This window comes from Lynx rufus, unplaced genomic scaffold (genome assembly GCF_022079265.1).
Source record: "Lynx rufus isolate CCGP_SWC_20201006 ecotype Redwood Valley unplaced genomic scaffold, mLynRuf1.p SCAF_5, whole genome shotgun sequence".
NCBI classification, from domain to species: domain Eukaryota; kingdom Metazoa; phylum Chordata; class Mammalia; order Carnivora; family Felidae; genus Lynx; species Lynx rufus.
The window spans coordinates 21900949-21920939 of NW_025814867.1; the positions used below are offsets into that span (position 1 = coordinate 21900949).

The 19991-nt window shown below is 38.7% G+C and overlaps 1 protein-coding gene and 1 pseudogene across 2 annotated transcripts; one reads left to right on the top strand and one right to left on the bottom strand.

The window, feature by feature from the left end:
• Nucleotides 1-3188: 3188 nt before the first annotated feature.
• LOC124527119 (cytochrome c oxidase assembly protein COX18, mitochondrial-like) lies at nucleotides 3189-4733 on the bottom strand (annotated as a pseudogene).
• Nucleotides 4734-5746: 1013 nt separating this feature from the next.
• On the top strand, nucleotides 5747-19776 carry SGO1 (shugoshin 1). Of its 2 annotated transcripts, XM_047100052.1 has the most exons (8): nucleotides 5747-5880; nucleotides 7957-8105; nucleotides 8191-8387; nucleotides 12435-12508; nucleotides 14632-14690; nucleotides 15204-16016; nucleotides 18043-18232; nucleotides 18702-19776. In XM_047100052.1, exons 2-8 carry the CDS (start codon nucleotides 7964-7966, stop codon nucleotides 18802-18804), a joined length of 1578 nt encoding a protein of 525 aa, XP_046956008.1. In that variant the 5' UTR covers nucleotides 5747-5880; nucleotides 7957-7963; the 3' UTR covers nucleotides 18805-19776. The 2 variants fall into 2 exon arrangements, with proteins under 2 accessions (XP_046956008.1, XP_046956009.1); XM_047100053.1 differs by lacking the exon at nucleotides 5747-5880 and having other exon boundaries at nucleotides 7789-8105.
• The last annotated feature ends 215 nt before the right edge of the window (nucleotides 19777-19991 follow it).

Sequence of the window (19991 nt, forward strand, 5' to 3'; positions counted from 1 at the left end):
CACAATGAGATATCACCTTATACCTGTCAGAGAGCTAATGTCTAAAACTCAAGAAACAACAAGTCTTGGCAAGGATGTGGAGAGGGGCACCTGGATGGCTCAGTTGGTTAAACATCTGACTTCGGCTCGGGTCATGATCTTACGATTCATGGGTTCCAGCCCAACGTCAGGCTCTGTGCTGACAGCTCAGAGCCTGGAGCTTGCTTCAAATTCTGTGTCTCCCTGTCTCTCTGCTCCTCCCCCACTTGTTCTCTGTCTCTGTCTCTCTCTCTCTCTCTCTCTCTCTCTCTCAAAAATAAATAAAAGCATTAAAAAAAAGAAAAAGGATGTGGAGAAAATGGAACCCCTGTGCACTGTTAGTGGGAAGGCAAACTGGCGTAGCCACTGTGGAAAACGGTACAGAGATTCCTCAAAAAATTAAAAATAGAACTACCATATGATCCAGTAAGTCCCCAAGAATACAAAAACACTTATTTGAAAAGATATATGCATCCCCATGATTATTGCAGCATTATTTACAACAGCCAAATCATGGAAGCAATCCAAGTGTCCATCTATAGATGAATGGATAAAGAAGACGTGTGTGTGTGTGTGTGTGTGTGTGTGTGTAATATTACTCAGCCATGAGCAAAGAATGAAATCTTGCCATCTGCATCAACATGGGAGGATCTAGAGAGTGTAATGCTAAGTGAAATAAGCCAGTCAGAGAAAGACAAATACCATAAGATTTCACTCCTATGTGGAATTTAAGAAACAAAACAAACAAACAAAACAAACAAACAAAGAAAAAGAGAAACCAAGAAACAGACTTTACACTATAGAGAGCGAACTGATGGTTGCCAGAGGGGAGGTGGGTGGGGATATGGGTGAAATGAGCGAAGGGGATTAAGAGTACATTTATCCAGCCCCTGGGTGGCTCAGTCGGTTAAAAGTCTGACTTCTGCTCAGGTCATGATCTTGCGGTTTGGGAGTCTGAGTCCCCATTGGGCTCTCTAGGCTGTCAGCACACAGCCCACTTCAGATCCTCTGTCCCCCGCTCTCTCTGCCCTCCCCACTTCCAAGTTATATGCACACGCACTAACTCTTTCTCAAAAAAAAAAAACTAACTTTCTCAAAAAAAATAACTAAGAGTTATATGCACACGCACTAACTCTTTCTCAAAAAAAAAATTTTAAAAAAAAGTATGCTTATCATGATAAGCCCTAAGTAATCTATAGAAGTGTTCGATTGCCATACTGGATACCCAAAACTAATATAACACCGTATGTTAACTATACTAGAATTAAAAATGTTTTTTAATTGGTAAGAATTTCAAGATGACAGCAGAGCACTATACCAGGATGAAGCCCTACTGAGCTTGGAGCCCCAAGTATAAAGTGTGTCACAGAAGCCATTTAGTGGGCATCCTGATGACGATATGGCAATTGGGGCAGCAAGAGACACAAATGGACACACAAAGTGCACGTTATCTCATTTGTTCACGTGCCTGTTCCATTGTCTCATCAGACTTCACTTACAAGTCACAAGTGCAAAAATAAATTATTAAGCACTTCAAGATGGCAAAAGCAGAGCATTAAACCGAGTGCAAGGCCTTTCTGAGCACAGGTCGCGTGTTCATGAAGCAGCCCTGCTCTCACTTTCCAATTCATACCCTCTGGCCTCAAGCAATAAAAATTTTTTAAAAATCTCTAACCCTTTTTTCTTCTTCTCTTTAATCTTCTCCAATGACTGTCAAACGTATTCAGAAATATCCCAACCGCAATTAGTTTTATCATCTTTTCAATTCAAACAAGCAAACAACTGGATCCACAACTTATATTACCTGTTATTGTTTCCTATATTAAACATCTACCATAGTTTAAACCCTTTGGGTACTTAATCCTTCCAAGTAAAGAAGCTTATAAAATCACCTCTGTAAGAGGCAGTTGCCCTTCCAGTTTTCTTCCTTTGACTAAACAAACAATGCTTAAGATTTTCCACTTTGGGCTGTAGCAGTACTTAGTGCTGTATTCTATTCTAGACTTCTTCAGCCTAGAATGTACCCATTTTGTATTCTTTCAGAGGAGGGTTGAAAGGCAACATCCCCTACCATATTAGGTACTTTCTTCCATGGACTACTCTACTGCATGTATCTCCAGTCCATTCTTTTTTTTAATTTTTTTTTTAACGTTTATTTATTTTTGAGACAGAGACAGAGCATGAACGGGGGCGGGGCAGAGAGAGAGGGAGACACAGAATGGGAAGCAGGCTCCAGGCTCCGAGTCATCAGCCCAGAGCCCGACTCGGGGCTCGAACTCACAGACCTCGAGATCGTGACCTGAGCCAAAGTCGGACGCTTGCGACTGAGCCACCCAGGCGCCCCTAGTCCATTCTTATCTCAAGTCACAAATTAACTCATAATCCATTAGAATATGTGTTCATTAGAATAACAATTCTCAACCAGGAATTACCAGAAAGCCGTAGGGTGGATGAAGGGAGTCATCAGAAAAGGCCCCCATGTTGTGAGTCCTAGGATTTTTCTGAAAAGAAAACTAGAGCTTTAATAGATGCACAAATGGGTCTATGATCCCCCACACCTCAAAAATTTTAAGAATCACCTCACTGGATTCTCTTACTTGATAAAACTTCAAAGTATGAGATTGGTCAGTATAATCTGGCATCATTCAGCATCTAACCCTGTTTTCCAAAGTTCTGGCACCTCCAGGAAATTATAATTTTATAAACAGAACTAGACACTTTGATTCACTTTTGTATTTTTAGGATGCAATTAAACATACATTTCTAGCACTTAAAAGATTTGTCAAATATATTTGGATTATAATTTAACCCACAGTACTTCACACAATTCATGATTTTATTTTTTTTATTTTTATTTTTTGTTTTTTAACGATTATTTATTTTTGAGACAGAGAGAGACAGAGCATGAACGGGGAGGGTCAGAGAGAGAGGGAGACACAGAATCTGAAACAGGCTCCAGGCTCTGAGCCTTCAGCCCAGAGCCTGACGCGGGGCTCGAACTCAGGGACCGCGAGATTGTGACCGGAGCCAAAGTCAGACGCTTAACCGACTGAGCCACCCAGGCGCCCCCACAATTCATGATTTTAAATAAAGACAAATTAAATCACATCTGAATTTCTAAACCTAAATATATTAGATAGTGACACTTGGAATTGTTCCAAAATTCCTGGAAAGCATGTCATTCTCTTGAAATAAACTTAGCATAAAAGGTGGCAAAGAGGTCCTTACAAGGCATGTCTGAATCTGACTTGGTCAACGGTATTTGGCAAAGTTGGCAAAAACCTAGGAGAATGCAACAACAAATTCTGTGAAAGGCCCATGAATCTGGAACATAAGCAGTAGAGGACAATTGATGAAGGTACTGTTGCGGCAATCGGAATCATCAACACTGATACCACACAAACAAAGCACGTAATATACATCTGAAAATGAGTCATTCCAATTTTTTGCAGAGCAAAAATCTCCACTATTAATAAATTGGTGACACCAACAGAGATAAGCAGAATCCAAGAGGAATCCAGTGCAGTGAGGTCAGGAAACCACAGGACCCCACTAGCAGGTAACTGTTCCTGAATAGAAAAACCTACATCTGAATGTGTTGCCCCTGTGCTAAAATTCCAAAGAGCAACAGACATGAAGATCCACATTGGAAACCGAATCCAGACCAACCCAGAGGCTTTGAGAGGGTGGCAGTTACCCCGAACATATAGCTCTTGAAACAAGCCCCCCGTATTCTTTAGGTAAGTTGGCCTGGCAACTCTTTTGTACCACCTCAACTGATCTGCACTAACTGCACCTTCTTGGTTGAGATGCCTTGCAATGCTTTTTATTTCTGGCTGCAAATTTTCCACCTTGGCCAGGACGTAGTGCTAGTTACGGTGCGGTAGTAGGGGCGGGGGAGAGGGGGTCTAGACCACGCCCAGCAGGACCTCGGTGGTTAGGACAACACGGGACCACTAGGGCAGACCTGTGGCAGTGTGCGTGCGGAGTAGCACCTGCTCGACGCCTGTACCAGTGCTGATGTGGCCAGGTCCTTGCCCCAGCTGCCAGGGCCGTGGCCACTGCCGGAGCCAACAGCCAAGACTGACGCCGCCAACCCACATCCGCAGAGCAGAGTGATTAATGGCACCGTGGAGGTTGGCGCAAGAGGCAGGCCCCTGGCCCCAAGTTGCAGTGCAGCCACCTACCACCAAAGCAGGCAAAACATGTCTGGGTTGACCTTTCTTCTTGATGCTTCTGTACCTGTAAGCCACACTGCCCAGAGTAGAAAACTAAGGACTAGTGGAGGTGATGTGGTTCATAACACCTGGAGACCAAGTTGTTGTAGGGAAGGAGGTAAATGTTATCAAAATAAATAAATAAATAAATAAATAAATAAATAAATAAATAAATAAAATTATTTATGATGAGTTGAATATCTAAATTGAAAACAATTGCTTAGGTTTCATTTACTTATTCTTTTATTGTCCCAATGAATATTTACTAACTGCAAATTGCTAATTAGAGGCTGAATATTCAACTATAAGCAGGCATGTATAGTTCTACCCTTATGCAAGTTGAATAAATAGGCAATGAATGACAAGTCAATGCCACAAGGGGTACCAAAGGAAAAGTGCATGCATAGCACTAAGAATGTAGAAATAGGACTATTAAGGGGGCTTTGGGAACAGATAAGGCTTTCTGGAAGAATTCACCTCTACAATGACCTGCAGCATGAGTAAGACTAACTGGTCTCAGAGAGAAGACTGTTCTTGACCAACAAAACAGCATGGGCAAAAGCAGCAAGATGAATTACAAGGAAATGAAAGAAAATTCAGAAGAGGTGGAACATAGAACCATGGGGTTCTTCAATGACCAAATACCTTTAGGAGTTTGAACTCTATCTTAAATGCAGTGAGGAGCTATTTAAGAGTTTCATATTCAATTTGCTTTGTCAAACCATCATTCTATGAATAACATAAGGGAGTGGAGTCCGCGATCAGAGTAGGTACTGGTAAAGTTCACAGTTAAGATTAGGTATTTGGCTGGATTGGGGTATGGAAAATAGTGGGGTTTGGACGTGAAAAATACCTAAAAGGTAGAATTGACAGGACTCAGTGATTGACGGGACGTGGAAAGGCTAAGGGAGAATAAAATATCAATAAAGAAAATTTCCCAGACTTCTGGATCAGTAGCTTTACGTGTGCTAGTGCCATTTCCCGAGGGTTAAAGCGCCAGAGGTAGCCAGACAAAGAACCTGGGGCTGAATATTTCAGATATCTGCAACTTCCCTAATCCTGTTCATCCAAAATTTGTTTCCTATTTTGGTTTTAATGTTCCCTACAAGATGCCTCTGTGCAGCCGGCCGACCGCTTCGGCGGGCAGACAATCAAGGAAATTCTTCTCACAAGAGGGAGCCCTCGAGTGCAATCCCAAAGACGGGAAACTGTAAGACTAAAGAAACAGGAAGCTTTTGAACGCCCTAAAATACCCACCCTTAGAGATATCGCAGCCGATCCAACCCGAAAAGCCAATGACTCCGGGCAGAAACGTACCGACAGGTCAAGGCGCTCCCTAATGACTCCGCCCCCTCGGGAGGGGGCACGGTAGATACCCGGATGTGGATGCTCGGTGTGAGTCACGTGACACAGCCCGGTGAGGCGGGACTCCTGGCAGCGCAGTCGCCTCACGTGACCTCCTGCCAGTCAGCCAATGGGTGAGCGCGGCGGCGAATTTCGAATGTGGTGGCGTTAGCCGGCGGGCGACTGGGGACGGGGCCTAGACCTGGAGGGGCCGAAGCACAGGCTACGCCGGCCGGACAGCTTCGCGAAACCTTGGAATGTAAGAAGGAGGGCGACAGCTGCGGCAGAAGTGGTGGCCAAGGTACTGTTTTGGACGTACCTGTGGGAGGAAGATCTCCCGGCCCTCTTCCGGCAACACCCCCCCGCCCCCGACTTTCCCCGAGCCCCTCCGTGAAAGAGAAAGCCGCGGGCTTTCCAGGTGTGGAACTGGGGTGTCGTGGTCCCTGTTCGTCTGCCCTCAGGGGTCTCTCTGTCGTTCTAAGTTCGGTGGCCAAAAGCTCGGGCTGTGGAGTCGGTCTGACCCCGACACCTTCTCTGTTCGTCCACTCGACTTGGGCTTCCTGAGGCTCCATTTTCCTCTTGTTAAGTAAATGGGGACACGAACCTCCTGCCTTGCAGAATTTTGTAGATTCCGTGATCTGTAAAAGCATTAGTAGTTAAAGCCCGGCTTGACGTGAGGGCACACAAACTGGCAGCTGTTCTTTGTGCAGCTCTATGCCCTTGACGTCCTGTGTTGCTTCTTCGGTTTGCCTGGAGAAGCTGGCACTGGTCAGTGTCGTACCTGGCTGCAGGAATGATGGAAGCATTATGACGGAGATCGGATAGATATTCCAGGTTCTTCTGAATCCAGACCCCTTACCCGAATGCTCTAGACACTGACCCTTCCCGCCCTGTGACCTGTTTCCATTCGTTCTCTCCACCACACCCCCTCTACTTTGGCCTAGATAGGAAACTTCTTATACGGCAGTTTTCTTTTGTGGTTTTAAGTTAATTAAAGGTAATAACGAAAATATTTTAGGTACGTTGTTAAACTAACTTGATCAGTTCCTTAATCTGGGTGACTTTTCAAACATCTCCTGTTCGAACTTTAAAAACTCCCATTGTGATACGCTGTTTTCATACAACCCACTTAACATTAGTGCTTTAAAAAAAAGAGTTGTGTTAGCTCTATTGGAAACATCCCAGTATGTGTTGTATCTACATTGTCAAAGAGAAAATAACAAATGAGTTCTACATTGAACACCCCCAGACAGTGCATAGAGGAAAATAAATATGGGCTGGAGAAAATACTCAAGAAAACGTAAGGTTCAGCAAAATTATTTGACTAGCTTAGAGCAGATGAAGGTATCTTTTGTAGTGAAAATTGTAAGTATGGTTGTAGGAAACAGGAATTATTTCTTGCAATTTTGTAATCTGCAAAGTGCAATCTAGGGTAAAAGATGCTCATGAAAAGTAGTTCGATACGCTTAGTAGCAGAATATTTAAGCAAATCTGATTTGCAGCATTGAAGGATTTAAATATATTTATGTGTTAATATATTCAGTAGCATATTTCACTGTCACTGCTTGTTTTACTACTTTCAACTGTATGTAGAACAACTGTTATTTAATGTCTTGTTTGCTATTCTCATGATTTACTAAGAGCTAACAGACCTGAGTTTTAAAAATAACTTTGAGAAAACTGGCATGTTGCTCTGCCTCAGTTCCTGCTCTTTCTAGTTCTATAATTGTTATAATAACCTATTAAGATTGTATATAGTGCTACATAGTTTCAACCTCTGAGGATTACCTCGAGTGTCTTGGGAGTGTGTGCAAATCTTAAGCATTGGGTTAAAAGAGTGTGGAAGAATAACTGTTTCTTGATTAATTCTATCCAGTGACCTAATGTGATAAATTAATAATGTAGAGAAGAACTGGAAAACAAAGCCCACATACAAGATTACCTCTGAACTAATGCTGTAAGTCTAGTAAACACTAAATGCGGGTCATAAACATTGTCTGTAGGAAACATAAATAATAATAACATCAAAATATAACATTAAGTATTTCCCATAATGCCTGGTATATAGCAAGCCCCCAGTGGGTATTTGTTAAGGAATAAATAAGTGGCATATTACAGAGTCTTTGGGTTGAAATGCATATTTATTAATTTTCCCTGTAAAGTACCTGAGGAGGATAACATTATGCCAAAATGTTAATGAGGTTTAAAAGCTGCAAAATCTAAGTTATTACCAGGTTAGCCAGCTTCTTTAAGCTGATTCTACAGTTACTAAGTCTATTTAATCCATTCTTTATGAACAACCTGTGTTTTCAATCTTGTTTTATATTTGATATTATCTCTTAGAAAAATTAAATACTTTACTGTTTTAAATTCCTAGGCAGAAGATGGCCAAGGAAAGGTGCCTTAAAAAGTCCTTTCAAGATAGTCTTGAAGACATAAAGAAACGAATGAAAGAGAAAAGGAGTAAAAATTTGGCAGAGATCGGCAAACGAAAGTCTTTTATAGCTGCACCATGCCAAATAATCAGTAAGAGATTTTCATGTTGTCCTTTTGCGTCGCTTTTTAAGTTTATATTTAATACATAATAAAAAAAAAATTTATCCTCTTTCAGCCAACACTTCTACACTGTTGAAAAACTACCAAGACAACAACAGAATGTTAGCTTTAGCTTTGGAAAATGAAAAATCCAAAGTGAGAGAAGCCCAAGATATCATCTTACAACTGAGAAAAGAATGTTACTACCTCACATGTCAGCTACATGCATTGAAAGAAAAACTGGCTTCACAACAAACCGGAGAAACTACTCAGGTATTTTCATCACAAACGTTGAATTTCTTAGGAAAAAATGTGAAATCAGTGAATTGGTAGTTTAGATCAATTATGTTATATAAATTCATTACTGACCGGTAGCTCTGTTATTAGTGAATTGATCAAAACATACATGATTGAGGCTTGTGCTTGTATAACTTGGTTCTGAAAGCAGGTAGCAAGACAAGGTACAGAAGAAATAGTTTAGCCTTTTGCACTGCTGGTCCTTTCAACCGTTCAGCTAAGTGAGTCAAATATAGGGCAACTCAGCTAAAGGTCTAAAAGTGATAGTTGAAGCGGACTAGTCCAAAAGTTTTAATCAGTGCTATAAATCTTAGCTTTTCTATGTAGTTGTGTTATACCTAGTGAGGTCTTATAAAAACTGCCTTAATTTGGGAGAGGGGGCATTTAAGTGTTTTTTGGAGAGTTTTTTACCCACTAGTTGGTTAAATAAGGAAAGGTATACATTAATTCCCAAACAAGAACTATCCTAAACATTTTGCTGTTTATATTTTACCCTTATTCTGTTGTATTCAAGGTTACATGGAAGGGTCAGCCAAAATGTAACAGATGTGGAGAAAGCTTGATATTCTTTGTGTCCCACTGCACATTGATCCCAAGAAGAGAGAAATGATGAGCCAGGTTCTCCTTTCCTCTTACCAGGAAAACTACTTGCGGCAGAGAGAGAGAAAGCAGTGGTGCATGTCAGGTGTTGACAGAAACAAGTTTACTTTTTTCCTGGGCGGCCATCTGTTTGCTGTGCCAGTGAAGACAGTTGTGTTGGCACTTAGGCCAGGAAACCAGAGAAGAAAGCCAGACCATAGCGATTAGGGGGAGGGTAAAGACTCAGGAAGGGAATTAAAGTCACCTCTCCACTGACAGCAAGAGTCAGTGATGAAAGTGATTCCATATTTTTTCTGTGTATGATATACAGAATGTACATACACATACATATATGCAATATATACATATACGGTATAGCAGAGAATTGGCTATAAAAGATTTGATATAATTTTCCTTTATGTGAGGGTTAGATTATTTAAAACTTTTTGTTTTTTTGGGATTTTCCCCTTCAGAATATAATCTTTCCTAATTTTTTTCTTTTCCTTGTTCAGTCAACTAGTAAGAAAAAAAAAAAAATCCCTCCAAAGACATTTGAATGTTCCTATTCCCTTTCCAAAGTTTTTGGTGAAATCATATATAAAATAGTGAGAAATGAATACCCAATGAGACAATCACAAAAACAATGGGGGAAAAAATCTGTTATTGCAGGCCTTTGGACATTTATCAATGCTTTCTGAGTATTTATTAAAACATATTATTAGCTGGGGCACCTGAGTGGCTCAGTCAGTCAAGCATCTGACTCTTGGTTTCAGCTCAGGTCATGATCTCACAGTTTGTGGGATCGAGCCCCATGTCGGGCTCTGTGCTGACAGTGGGTAGCCAGCATGGGATTTTCTCTCTCTCTCTCTCTCTCTCTCTCTCTCCCTCCCTCCCTCCCTCTCCCTCTCTCCTTCTCTGTCTTACTCTGAAAATAAATAAACTTAAAAAAAACAAAAACAAAAACATTAGTTGCTGGGCAAAAGTGTTCTTAGCATTTAAAACATCAGAGTTTGTTTTCTGCCATACACTTGCTATATGTGTCACTCCTCAACCATCATTCTATACTTGTGCTTATATGTTTATCAAGTCAATCAGTAATGGAGAAACTTAAAATGCTTTAATAAGAAGAATGGGGTTTTTTTTGCCTACCAATAGTTAACTTGGTTTATAAGGATTAATCACAAAGTAATTTCTAATAGCCTTTTGTTTCCTAAATTTTATAATAGATCTTTTTAGTAACTTGTTACTAAATTATATTATTCTGTAGTTAAATATTCTCCTTTATTTACCTTCAGTAATACCACTACTTAAATTTAGAACATGAGCTATATTGAAAATAAATTTAAAACTTTTAACAGGATTAAATTTCTAGTTGTTTTGTTTCTCTTGAACAGTTTTAATCTATCATAACATCAGCATATTGTATGTGCATCCAATTTCAAGAAACAACTGAACTGAATTAGAGTGACTTCGAAGGAATCCGTCCAGAACTCTTACCTTTCTAATACAAATCTACAAATCTGCCCGTATCTGCAGTGTGTTCTCTGTCTTCCCTCCTGTCACAGTGGGAGAAGTGTCTCTGCTCCTATCAAAGGCCAAGCCTTTCCCTGTGCATCACATTCCCCTTTTCTCTTGCCCTCAAGCACTTTGGTCCTGAAAGTTTGCACTCTTTCAACACGGATCTGCCTCCTGACTGACTCATTCTAGCTGTCATACAGATGTGCTTTAGCATCTTTTGCCTTAAGAGGAAAAGAAAATAAATGAAACCTCTCCTGGTTTCATATCCCTCTACCTCCTCATTTCTCTGCTTCCCTTCACAGCAGAACTTTAGCAGAGACAAACAGTGCACTTATGTTTTCACTTCCTCAGCTTCTATTTCCATTTGAACTCCCTCTTATCTGGCTTTTATCCCCATCATTCTATGGTCACTGTGCCAAGGTCCCCACAACTCCCATTTTACCAAATTTAGTGGCCACCTCTCTTTCTTCTTGACCTTTATGTAGTAACATACTTTATAATCTCCTAGCTTTCCTACTACCATACTCTTGTAGTTGTCCTGCCTTTCTGTTACATGTCTGTCTCATTTGCTCACTTCTTCTTTAGTTTCAAATGTCAGTTGTCCTAGATCCATCTTATCTTACCCCCTTCCCATGCTTTAAATACTCTCTGCTGGGGACTTCCAAATTTATAGCTCAACACACACACACACACACACACACACACACACGACTACTACTTGATTTATCCACTGAAATATTTATAAAGGATCTTAAACATTTTTTTTAACGTTTATTTATTTTTGAGAGACAGAACATGAGCAGGAAAGGGGCAGAGAGAGTGGGAGACACAGAACCTGAAACAAGCTCCAGGCTCCGAGCTGTCAGCACAGAGCCCAACGCGGGGCTCAAACTCATGAACTGCAAGATCATGACCTTAGGTGAAGTCGGATGCTTAACCGACTGAGTCACCCAGGCACCCCAAGGATCTCAAACATTTTGTACAAAGTACAACTCTATTTTCCCTCTCCCAGAGATACTGTGTACTTCTGCCTTTGTCTGTCTGTCTTATTCATCTCATAAAACAACCTACCATTTGCTCAAGTCCAAACCAAAGAGGCTTCCCTCTCCCTCACTGTCCCCACTTCCACGCCGATTCAATCTCAGCATCTTTGTTCTCTCAACAGCTTCTGCTGGGCTTCACCTCTGTAGCTATAGGACTCAAGTCCTAGCTGATACACGTCTTGCTAGATTTACTACAATGACTTCCTAACTCCTTCTTCTCTTGGCCCCTTTCAATCCATGTTCCACATAGTGGTCAGACTGATCTTTTTAAAACTTAAATCATTTCACTTCCCTGCTTAACGATTAAGTAACTTCGTATCACACTTGGACTAAAATCCAAACTCCTGACTCCCAAGGCGCCGTGTTACCTGGTCTCTGAGTACACATCCCCTCCTGTTCTCACTATGAGACAATTCATATATGTCCAGCCACAGTGGCCTTTCTTTTCTAAACACAGCAAAGCTTTTCCTACATCATGACTTTTGTATCTGTTGTTTCCACCACTTTTTCTTTCCCTCCTCTTTTCAGTGGCTGGCTCCTTTGCATTCTTTAGGTTTCAGATGAAGGTCTAAGGGAACCTCCAACCTCAGTCACTCTCTGTCACTTCAACTCTGAGTATTTCCTTCATAGCACTTTATCACTATCTGAAATTATTTATGTGTCTCTTTCCTTTCATTTAAAATTTTTCTCTCCCTACACTAGAATGTAAGCTTTAAGAGAGTTGGACTTAAATATATATTTTTAGCTGCTAGAGACTTGGTTCCTAGAACAGGGCCTGGCACCATAGTAGACTGTGGGTACATTTTTATTGTTGAATAAATGAATGTTTTGTTATGAATATTTCAGTTGTAACAGTGTTTTCTTTGTTTTCATATATTAACAGAACCAGGAAGTATATCCCTCTGGAATGGCCACCAGTAGTGACAACTCCGGGGATTTATTTGTGAAGGATTTACCGTTGGTATCAAATTCATTATTAAGATTACTAATGTCAAAAAAGATTTAATTCTCTGACACATTTATGAAAGAAAATTTGCATCGTATTGATTCTTGTGTTTGGAGTCTGATGTTTCTCTACTAAAAATGCATTTTAAAAAATTTGATATGTTGATATTCTGTTACATGTAGCTAAGCCAAAACTTTCTTATATTTACCTTTTTGATGTTAGGATTAAGCTAGCTATTTAAATATAATTGAATTCCTTCAGTTATATTTTTGTGATATCATGTTTTTATTCTAAGAAGGATTGTTTATTCAAATGACGGTATTTTGCCAGTGCTACAAATAGTTTGGTTTAGAAATGAAATATAATAAAACATCACATTTAGCACAGCTATCACCCTGTCTTGCTAATCCAATTCATTCCTAAATACAGTCAGACCGCATATACCCTCCTCCCCTTCTCTTGGATCAAGTACACTTTGTTTATGAATTATTGAGATATAATTACATACAGTGAAGTGTGCAGATCTTAATTATACAGTTCAATGAGTTTGACTAATGTATACACCTGTGGAACCAAAATCTCAATTATGATATAGAGCACTGCTGTCCCTCTAGCTGGGCTTTCTCAGTTTCAGCATTATTGACATTTTAGGCCAGATCATTCTTTGTTGTGGAGGGCTGTCCTAAGCATTTTGGGATATTTAGCAGCATCCTTGGCCTCTACCACTAAATGCCAATGCCACTTCCTTCCCCCAGTTAAGACAACCAAAAATGTCTCCAGACAGTGCCATGTATCTGCTGAGGGGATATGATTATCCCCAATTAAGAACTGCTATAAACCATCTCCTCATATCCCTTTCAAGTCTACGCCCTTCTCTTCACAAAAGTAATCACAAAGACAGTTTCTGCCCCCATATTTTTAATCATGAATAGTTTAAAAGCTGTTGAACTGTAACACCTGACAAAATATTTATGTAATGGTCAAAAAGTAAAATGGGGTAATTGAATTTTTATAAGATTCCTGAAATTGTTATTAATTAGTTACCATAACTCTATTACCTAAACCTGTATTTAAAATTTGATGTCTAGGGGCGCCTGGGTGGCGCAGTCGGTTAAGCGTCCGACTTCAGCCAGGTCATGATCTTGCGGTCCGTGAGTTCGAGCCCCGCGTCAGGCTCTGGGCTGATGGCTCGGAGCCTGGAGCCTGTTTCTGATTCTGTGTCTCTCTCTCTGCCCCTCCCCCATTCATGCTCTGTCTCTCTCTGTCCCAAAAAATAAATAAACGTTGAAAAAAAAATAAATAAATAAAAAAATAAAATAAAATAAAATTTGATGTCTAGAGGGAAAATTCTCTATAGGAAATAAAGAATAAAATTATAATTAGAATGAAACAGCCAGTAATAGTATTAAAGCACAAAGAAAATTGTTTCATGAGCCACAAGGGGGACAAGATTTTTAAAGAAAATAAATAGTATTAACTTCAGAGGGGTCAGTAGTTAGGCACCATAAAAACCTATGCTACAAAAAAGAAAAAAAAAAAATCACAGGTCAGCTAATGATGAAATAGGCTGCTAAAGAGTTGAGTAATCAAATTGCATTTCTGTAATATATAAGTCAGTTTTGATTGGCTGTTTCTCCAGGTAAATGGAATTATGAGTTATGGCATGTCATCAGGAGTAAGTGTCCAAATAGATAAGGTAGTTCCTCCAGTGGAGTTGAATGTCACTTATAACAAACGAGGCTCCATATAATCAGCAGAAAGGTTTTTTGTTTTCTTTGATACTTAGCAGATTTAGAATAGAATTATGAAATGATACTAAGAGAAAAACTTAAGAAAATCTTAAATTTCTTTTTGTTACATAATTCTTTTTTTTTAAAATTTTTTTTTCAACGTTTATTTATTTTTGGGACAGAGAGAGACAGAGCATGAACGGGGGAGGGGCAGAGAGAGAGGGAGACACAGAGTCGGAAACAGGCTCCAGGCTCTGAGCCATCAGCCCAGAGCCCGACGCGGGGCTCGAACTCACGGACCGCGAGATCGTGACCTGGCTGAAGTCGGACGCTTAACCGACTGCGCCACCCAGGCGCCCCTTGTTACATAATTCTTAAATAAATTTCTGTTTTTCTTTGGCTAGACAAGTTCCTCTTCAGGAAGCTCACCTTCCAGGACAAGGAGAATCATTCCAAATAGAAGGTAATTCAAGTGAAAATGTAAAAATACTAAGGGCAAGATGAGATCTTTGAGAACAAGTAACATAATTAAATTTCTCTAATTTTTTTTTTTAACTTTTTAAGTATGCTCATCTGGCATTCTTCTGCTCAAAGCAAATCTGTTTATTTTACACAGAATATAACAGTTTAAAAATATATCTATTTATTTTGTTATCAGCTATCAGCTATAACTGGCTGCAGTTTACTGAGCCCTACTATTTGCCAAGCTGTGTTAGCCATTTTACATTATCTCACTTAACCCTCACAACAACCTTAGAATATAGGTACAGTTGGTCCCATTTTATATATACTCAAAGAAGTAAAGTATCACACAAAAAGTAGCCCAAAAGGTAAGAGCAAGCATTTAACTGAAAGCCGACCTCCAAAGCTATTAAAATTAAAATTTAAAATTAAAATTTTGAGTTCTAAGATTACTGAATTTAAAATTTCCATAAAGTTAAACTATTTTTTTCTCATTTATCTTTTAAATTCTCAGAGCAAATACCTATTTCTCAAGACAGACTGGGATTTGATTTGAATTCAGATGATGATAAATCTACTGATAATGTCTTACCTAGAACTGTATCTGTCCGTCGCAGTTTAAAGAAACATTTTAATAATCTATGTCAGTTCAATACCTTGGATGATTTTGAAATCAGTCATTTCTCAGAGCAGTCCTTTGAATTGGAAAGAATTAGATGTGTAGACCCAGTAGTAAATATGCACTTACCTGAAAACGTGGAACAAAATGTTTGTCAATGGAATAATGATCAAATTAACTTATCACCAAAGTTGATTGACCCAGAAAGATCCACTAAAACAAAAGAAGACATCTTAGAGTATAAACCTGAACAAACTAAAAATAAGCGCAGAGGTGCACAAGGAAGAAAAGGAGAAGAGAAAAGAAAAGGTAACAGAAGGAAAAAATCAAAATCTGTATCAAAGTATAAAGCGAGCAAAAGTGAAAATAAAAAAACTGTCTCCAAAGAAAAGTTGGATGAATCTGTCACTTCCAGTGATGCCTACAATTTTAATTTGGAAGAGAGAATTCATCTCACTCCTTTCCGACAAAAAATTAACAATGATTCAAACAGAGGAGAAAACACCAATGAACCTGAAGTGAGCGTCTGTGAATCAAGTGGTTCAGGAGATGACTCTGATGACCTCTATTTGCCCACTTGCAAGTACAGTCAAGGTCTCTCCAGTGAACCAGCTGGGAGCCCAGTCAGCAGGCCGAGACCTAAAAGAGCGCTAAAACACAGGGCTGAAAAAGAGATAGAGGGCACTAAGCTTATAAAAACTCCCATCAGTAAGTGATCTACTTGTTCGCCTGCATTTTTAATGTTTATAATAAATGATCACTCCTGATGCTTATAGGCTATACTTACCATCTGTTTCTCTGGGGGAGGTTAGAGACTTGCCATCTGTCTCTTTGGGGGTAGTTACAGTCTGATTAAACAATGGCGGGTTGGGGGTGGAAATCACAATTGTATGGCTATGACCTACTTTAAGCTAATTTAAATCTTCTTTAAGAACAATACTACTTGTTATGGAGAAAGTATTTTTAACTTCAGTAAATGAAGACTTCCAAAGTAAGAAAAACTTTTTGGTGGAGTTAGGTTGAATTAAAATATCTTTTATACACTCACCTGACACAGGTCTTTGAAAATGAAATCAAATTTGAATCCGGTGACCTATCATTTTAATGGCTTTGCTTCATATTCAGTTTGACAGGAACCACGATTTTAAATTGATTCGTTCTAGTTAGTGAAAGGTGGCCAAACACTAAGCCAAACTTTTCCCTCAGTTATTGGGCTTAGTTTTTTGTAAGACATTTGTAAGACATCTAAAAACTGTGGCTTAGAAAATCTTGCTTTTATAGATCAAAAGTAGCATGGTTCAAAAGTTGATGATAACAGCCTGCATCTGCCCACAAAGATTCTCATCTGGGAAATTGTTATTGTGGTAAAACTAATATATGTGGTCAGGTTGTAGCATTCCCAAAACATCTGATCCTCAGGATAACTTTATAAAGTGCAGGTGTAAAACAAAATAATAAATAAATAAAGTGTAGGTATCAACATCCTTATATTGTTTATAAGAAAACTGAAAGCCTAAAAAATTTAAATGACTTCCCAAAGTTAGGCAGTGGTAGAATGCAACCATGTTTTGTTTTTTTAAATATGCTATAGTAATGTTAATGTAAATCAAGGTTGGCAAAATGTTGATAATTACTGAAGCTGGGTAACTGGGGGTTCATTATATTGTTGTCTCCATATTTGTGTATACTTGAAATTTTACATAATAAGTTTTTAAAAGAAAAAAATTACACTCTAAGATAGTATTACTCAGAATTTTATCCCCAGATCATCAGCATCACCATTACCTTGAAACTTCTTAAAAATTCAGAATCTCAGGCCATACCCTTGAATCAGAATCTGCATCTTTTTCACAAGTTCCCTGGGGGATTTGTAGATACATTAATTTTGAGAAGCAATATTCCAGAATATAGCAAGTGAGTAGACGTTGCTTAACCATATTTTCCAAACTAAAAGTTGGAATAATTAGTATAGTGCAATATGTGTAAGTGGAGACAAAAAAGACAGTATTTGAAACCTAGATAACTCTGGAGAGCATGGTTGCTAAAAATAGTCATTTTACAGTTATAATTTCATTTGTATTGGAAAAACAACTTGCTTTTTAGAGCTGTTTGAAGAATTGTCTTGCCGTGTTCTTTGTGTACTGGGTACCTGACACCCAATATAGATCTAGCTCCAAAGTAGAATAACTTGAATGTTTATGATAGGAAAAACATTGGTAACTTTTTAACATACTAGCTTTACCAGAGGGAATCCCCTTCCTGCTGGTTTACACAGAGACTATGATGTAGAATTCTCATTTATTTAATAAAGTGAGTTTACGTAGCTTTTTTAAGACTATAGGAAGCCACTTGATAAATTATGGTTATGAAAAAGATGGAGGCCTTGATGATTCTACAAAGCAAGATGGAACTAAAATGAAATTCTGTGATTTAAGGTAATTCATTATGCCCAAGCTATCCTAGAAGAATTTTAATTTTTTTAAGGAATTGAAGTCTTAGGAAAAAAAAAAAAGAATTTTAAGTCTTAGTAACCTGTTGTATTAGCTCTTCACATCTATAGTAATTGATATTTCAGTGTTATCTGGGATGGAAAAATGATGAATGGGTTAAAAAAATCTATATAATACAATGCTGGATTTGTATATGTTTAGGATCTGTAATTGCATATGATTTTAGTTCCTGCTTTGTTTTTTTTTTAATTTGGAACCATATTCAGTAAAAGTTGTCTTCGTAGGTGCACTACCTAAAACTCACCGCTCACCTCATTTTAGCCTGAAGGATATCACCAATGCTCCCTTGTATCCTGCATTGAAAGTCAGAAAACTTTCTCTTTCTCCAAAAAAGAATAAAGAAAGCCCAGCAGTGTCTCTGCCAAAGCGTAGGTGCACAGTCAGTATGAACTATAAGGAACCCACACTCATTTCGTAAGTATTTGTGGGAACCCACTTTTAATGATAAATGTCGGGGGTGAGGGGAGTAAGGTTTGGAGCTTTGTTCAAGAGTGAGTCGTATTTGAAATATCAAATTTTGGGGGCGCCTGGGTGGCGCAGCCGGTTAAGCGTCCGACTTCAGCCAGGTCACGATCTCGCGGTCCGTGAGTTCGAGCCCCGCGTCAGGCTCTGGGCTGATGGCTCAGAGCCTGGAGCCTGTTTCCGATTCTGTGTCTCCCTCTCTCTCTGCCCCTCCCCCGTTCATGCTCTGTCTCTCTCTGTCCGAAAAATAAATAAACGTTGAAAAAAAAAATTTAAAAAAAAAAAAAAAGAAATATCAAATTTTGATTAAAAACTGAAGTGGGAATATTAACACTGGCATATGTCACAAGAACTATATTGAAGGGTAAGATGGTGCTGGGATGCTTATAATTATTCCTAAGAGTTCTTTTTATCCTTCTAGGAAACTGAGAAGAGGAGACCCTTTTACAGATTTGTGTTTCTTGAATTCTCCTATTTTCAAACAGAAAAAGGATCCCAGACGCAGTTCTAAAAAAAAAGTATGAAGCAAATACAGTGAAGTGTTTTTTGGATGCTGTTTAAATTCATCCTACTACACCTCCTATCTCTCCAAGAGAGAATCTGTAAGATAGTCTACAAAAGGGTTGAACTATTGCCATGGAATATTCTTTGACTGAACCCTAGATCATGAAAATGTCTTCAAAACTATACTTCAAATGTGATGCTTTTTTCTCATACCACTAATCAATTTGGTTTATTTTTTCTTTTAAATAAAAATAACCGGACATAAGCCCAATTTCTTAAACTGCCTAAAACTTTTAATTTTACTCAAAATGTATCTTCTGCGAAAGTAAAATGTGAGATAATGAACTGATGGTTGCTTAGGTTCTGGGACTAGGCAAGTGACTAGCTCTAAATACCAAGCTATCTAGGTGTATACTGTTCAGTGACCCATTAGCAAATTATTATGTTTGGACTTTCAGGATAGTTCCTTAGTTAGTCGTTACCATAGTAGGGTCAGTGCAGATATAGAACATTTCCATCACTATAGAAAGTGATTGCACTATTGGGCAATTTGAAGTTTGGTGTTTTTATACTTTTAATATTTCTGTATTCTTACTGTTTATCCCTAGACTGTTAAGAATCGTTTTGTATGTTATCATTTTACATGAATGTTATATTGTACGTACCTTTTTGCAACTGACTTTTACTTAACTCACCAATGTTTTTGAGATTTATCCATGTTGGCAGATGTAGATTATTTTCATCGTACAGTTATATAAATAAACTAGACTTACTATTTTGAGAGATAATTTGCTTCCACTATTTCTATTATTACAAATTAGTGCTGCGGTGAATATTCTGCATTCTTGCACACATGTGAATAAGTTTCCATGGAGTGGATACCTAGAAGGGGAGCTGCTCTCTAAAGTGGTTGTACCAATTCTCCTGACACAAGGAGTGTTATCACTCTCCTACGAGCAATTTATAAGTTCTAGTTTCCCCACACAGTATCACTTGGCATTATTGGACATAAAATTACCTAAGCCAATGAATGTCAAATGGCTTTTGTTTTAATTACTTATGAGATATTGTCTCATTGAGTTAATTACTTGTGAGAATTCAAATATTGGTCACTCATTCCTTCTATGAATTATTGTATATTTTGCCCACTTTTCAACTAGAGTGTCTTTTTCTTAATAGAATAGGGCTCTTTATATATTCTAGATAG

Excerpts from the sequence above, each read along its gene's own strand:
- SGO1 (XM_047100052.1), top strand. The coding sequence starts at position 7,964 with ATGGCCAAGGAAAGGTGCCTTAAAAAGTCCTTTCAAGATAGTCTTGAA. Across the intron at positions 8,106-8,190 it reads TGCACCATGCCAAATAATCA|CCAACACTTCTACACTGTTG; the intron begins GTAAGAGATTTT and ends ATCCTCTTTCAG. Across the intron at positions 16,017-18,042 it reads GCTTATAAAAACTCCCATCA|GTGCACTACCTAAAACTCAC; the intron begins GTAAGTGATCTA and ends TTGTCTTCGTAG.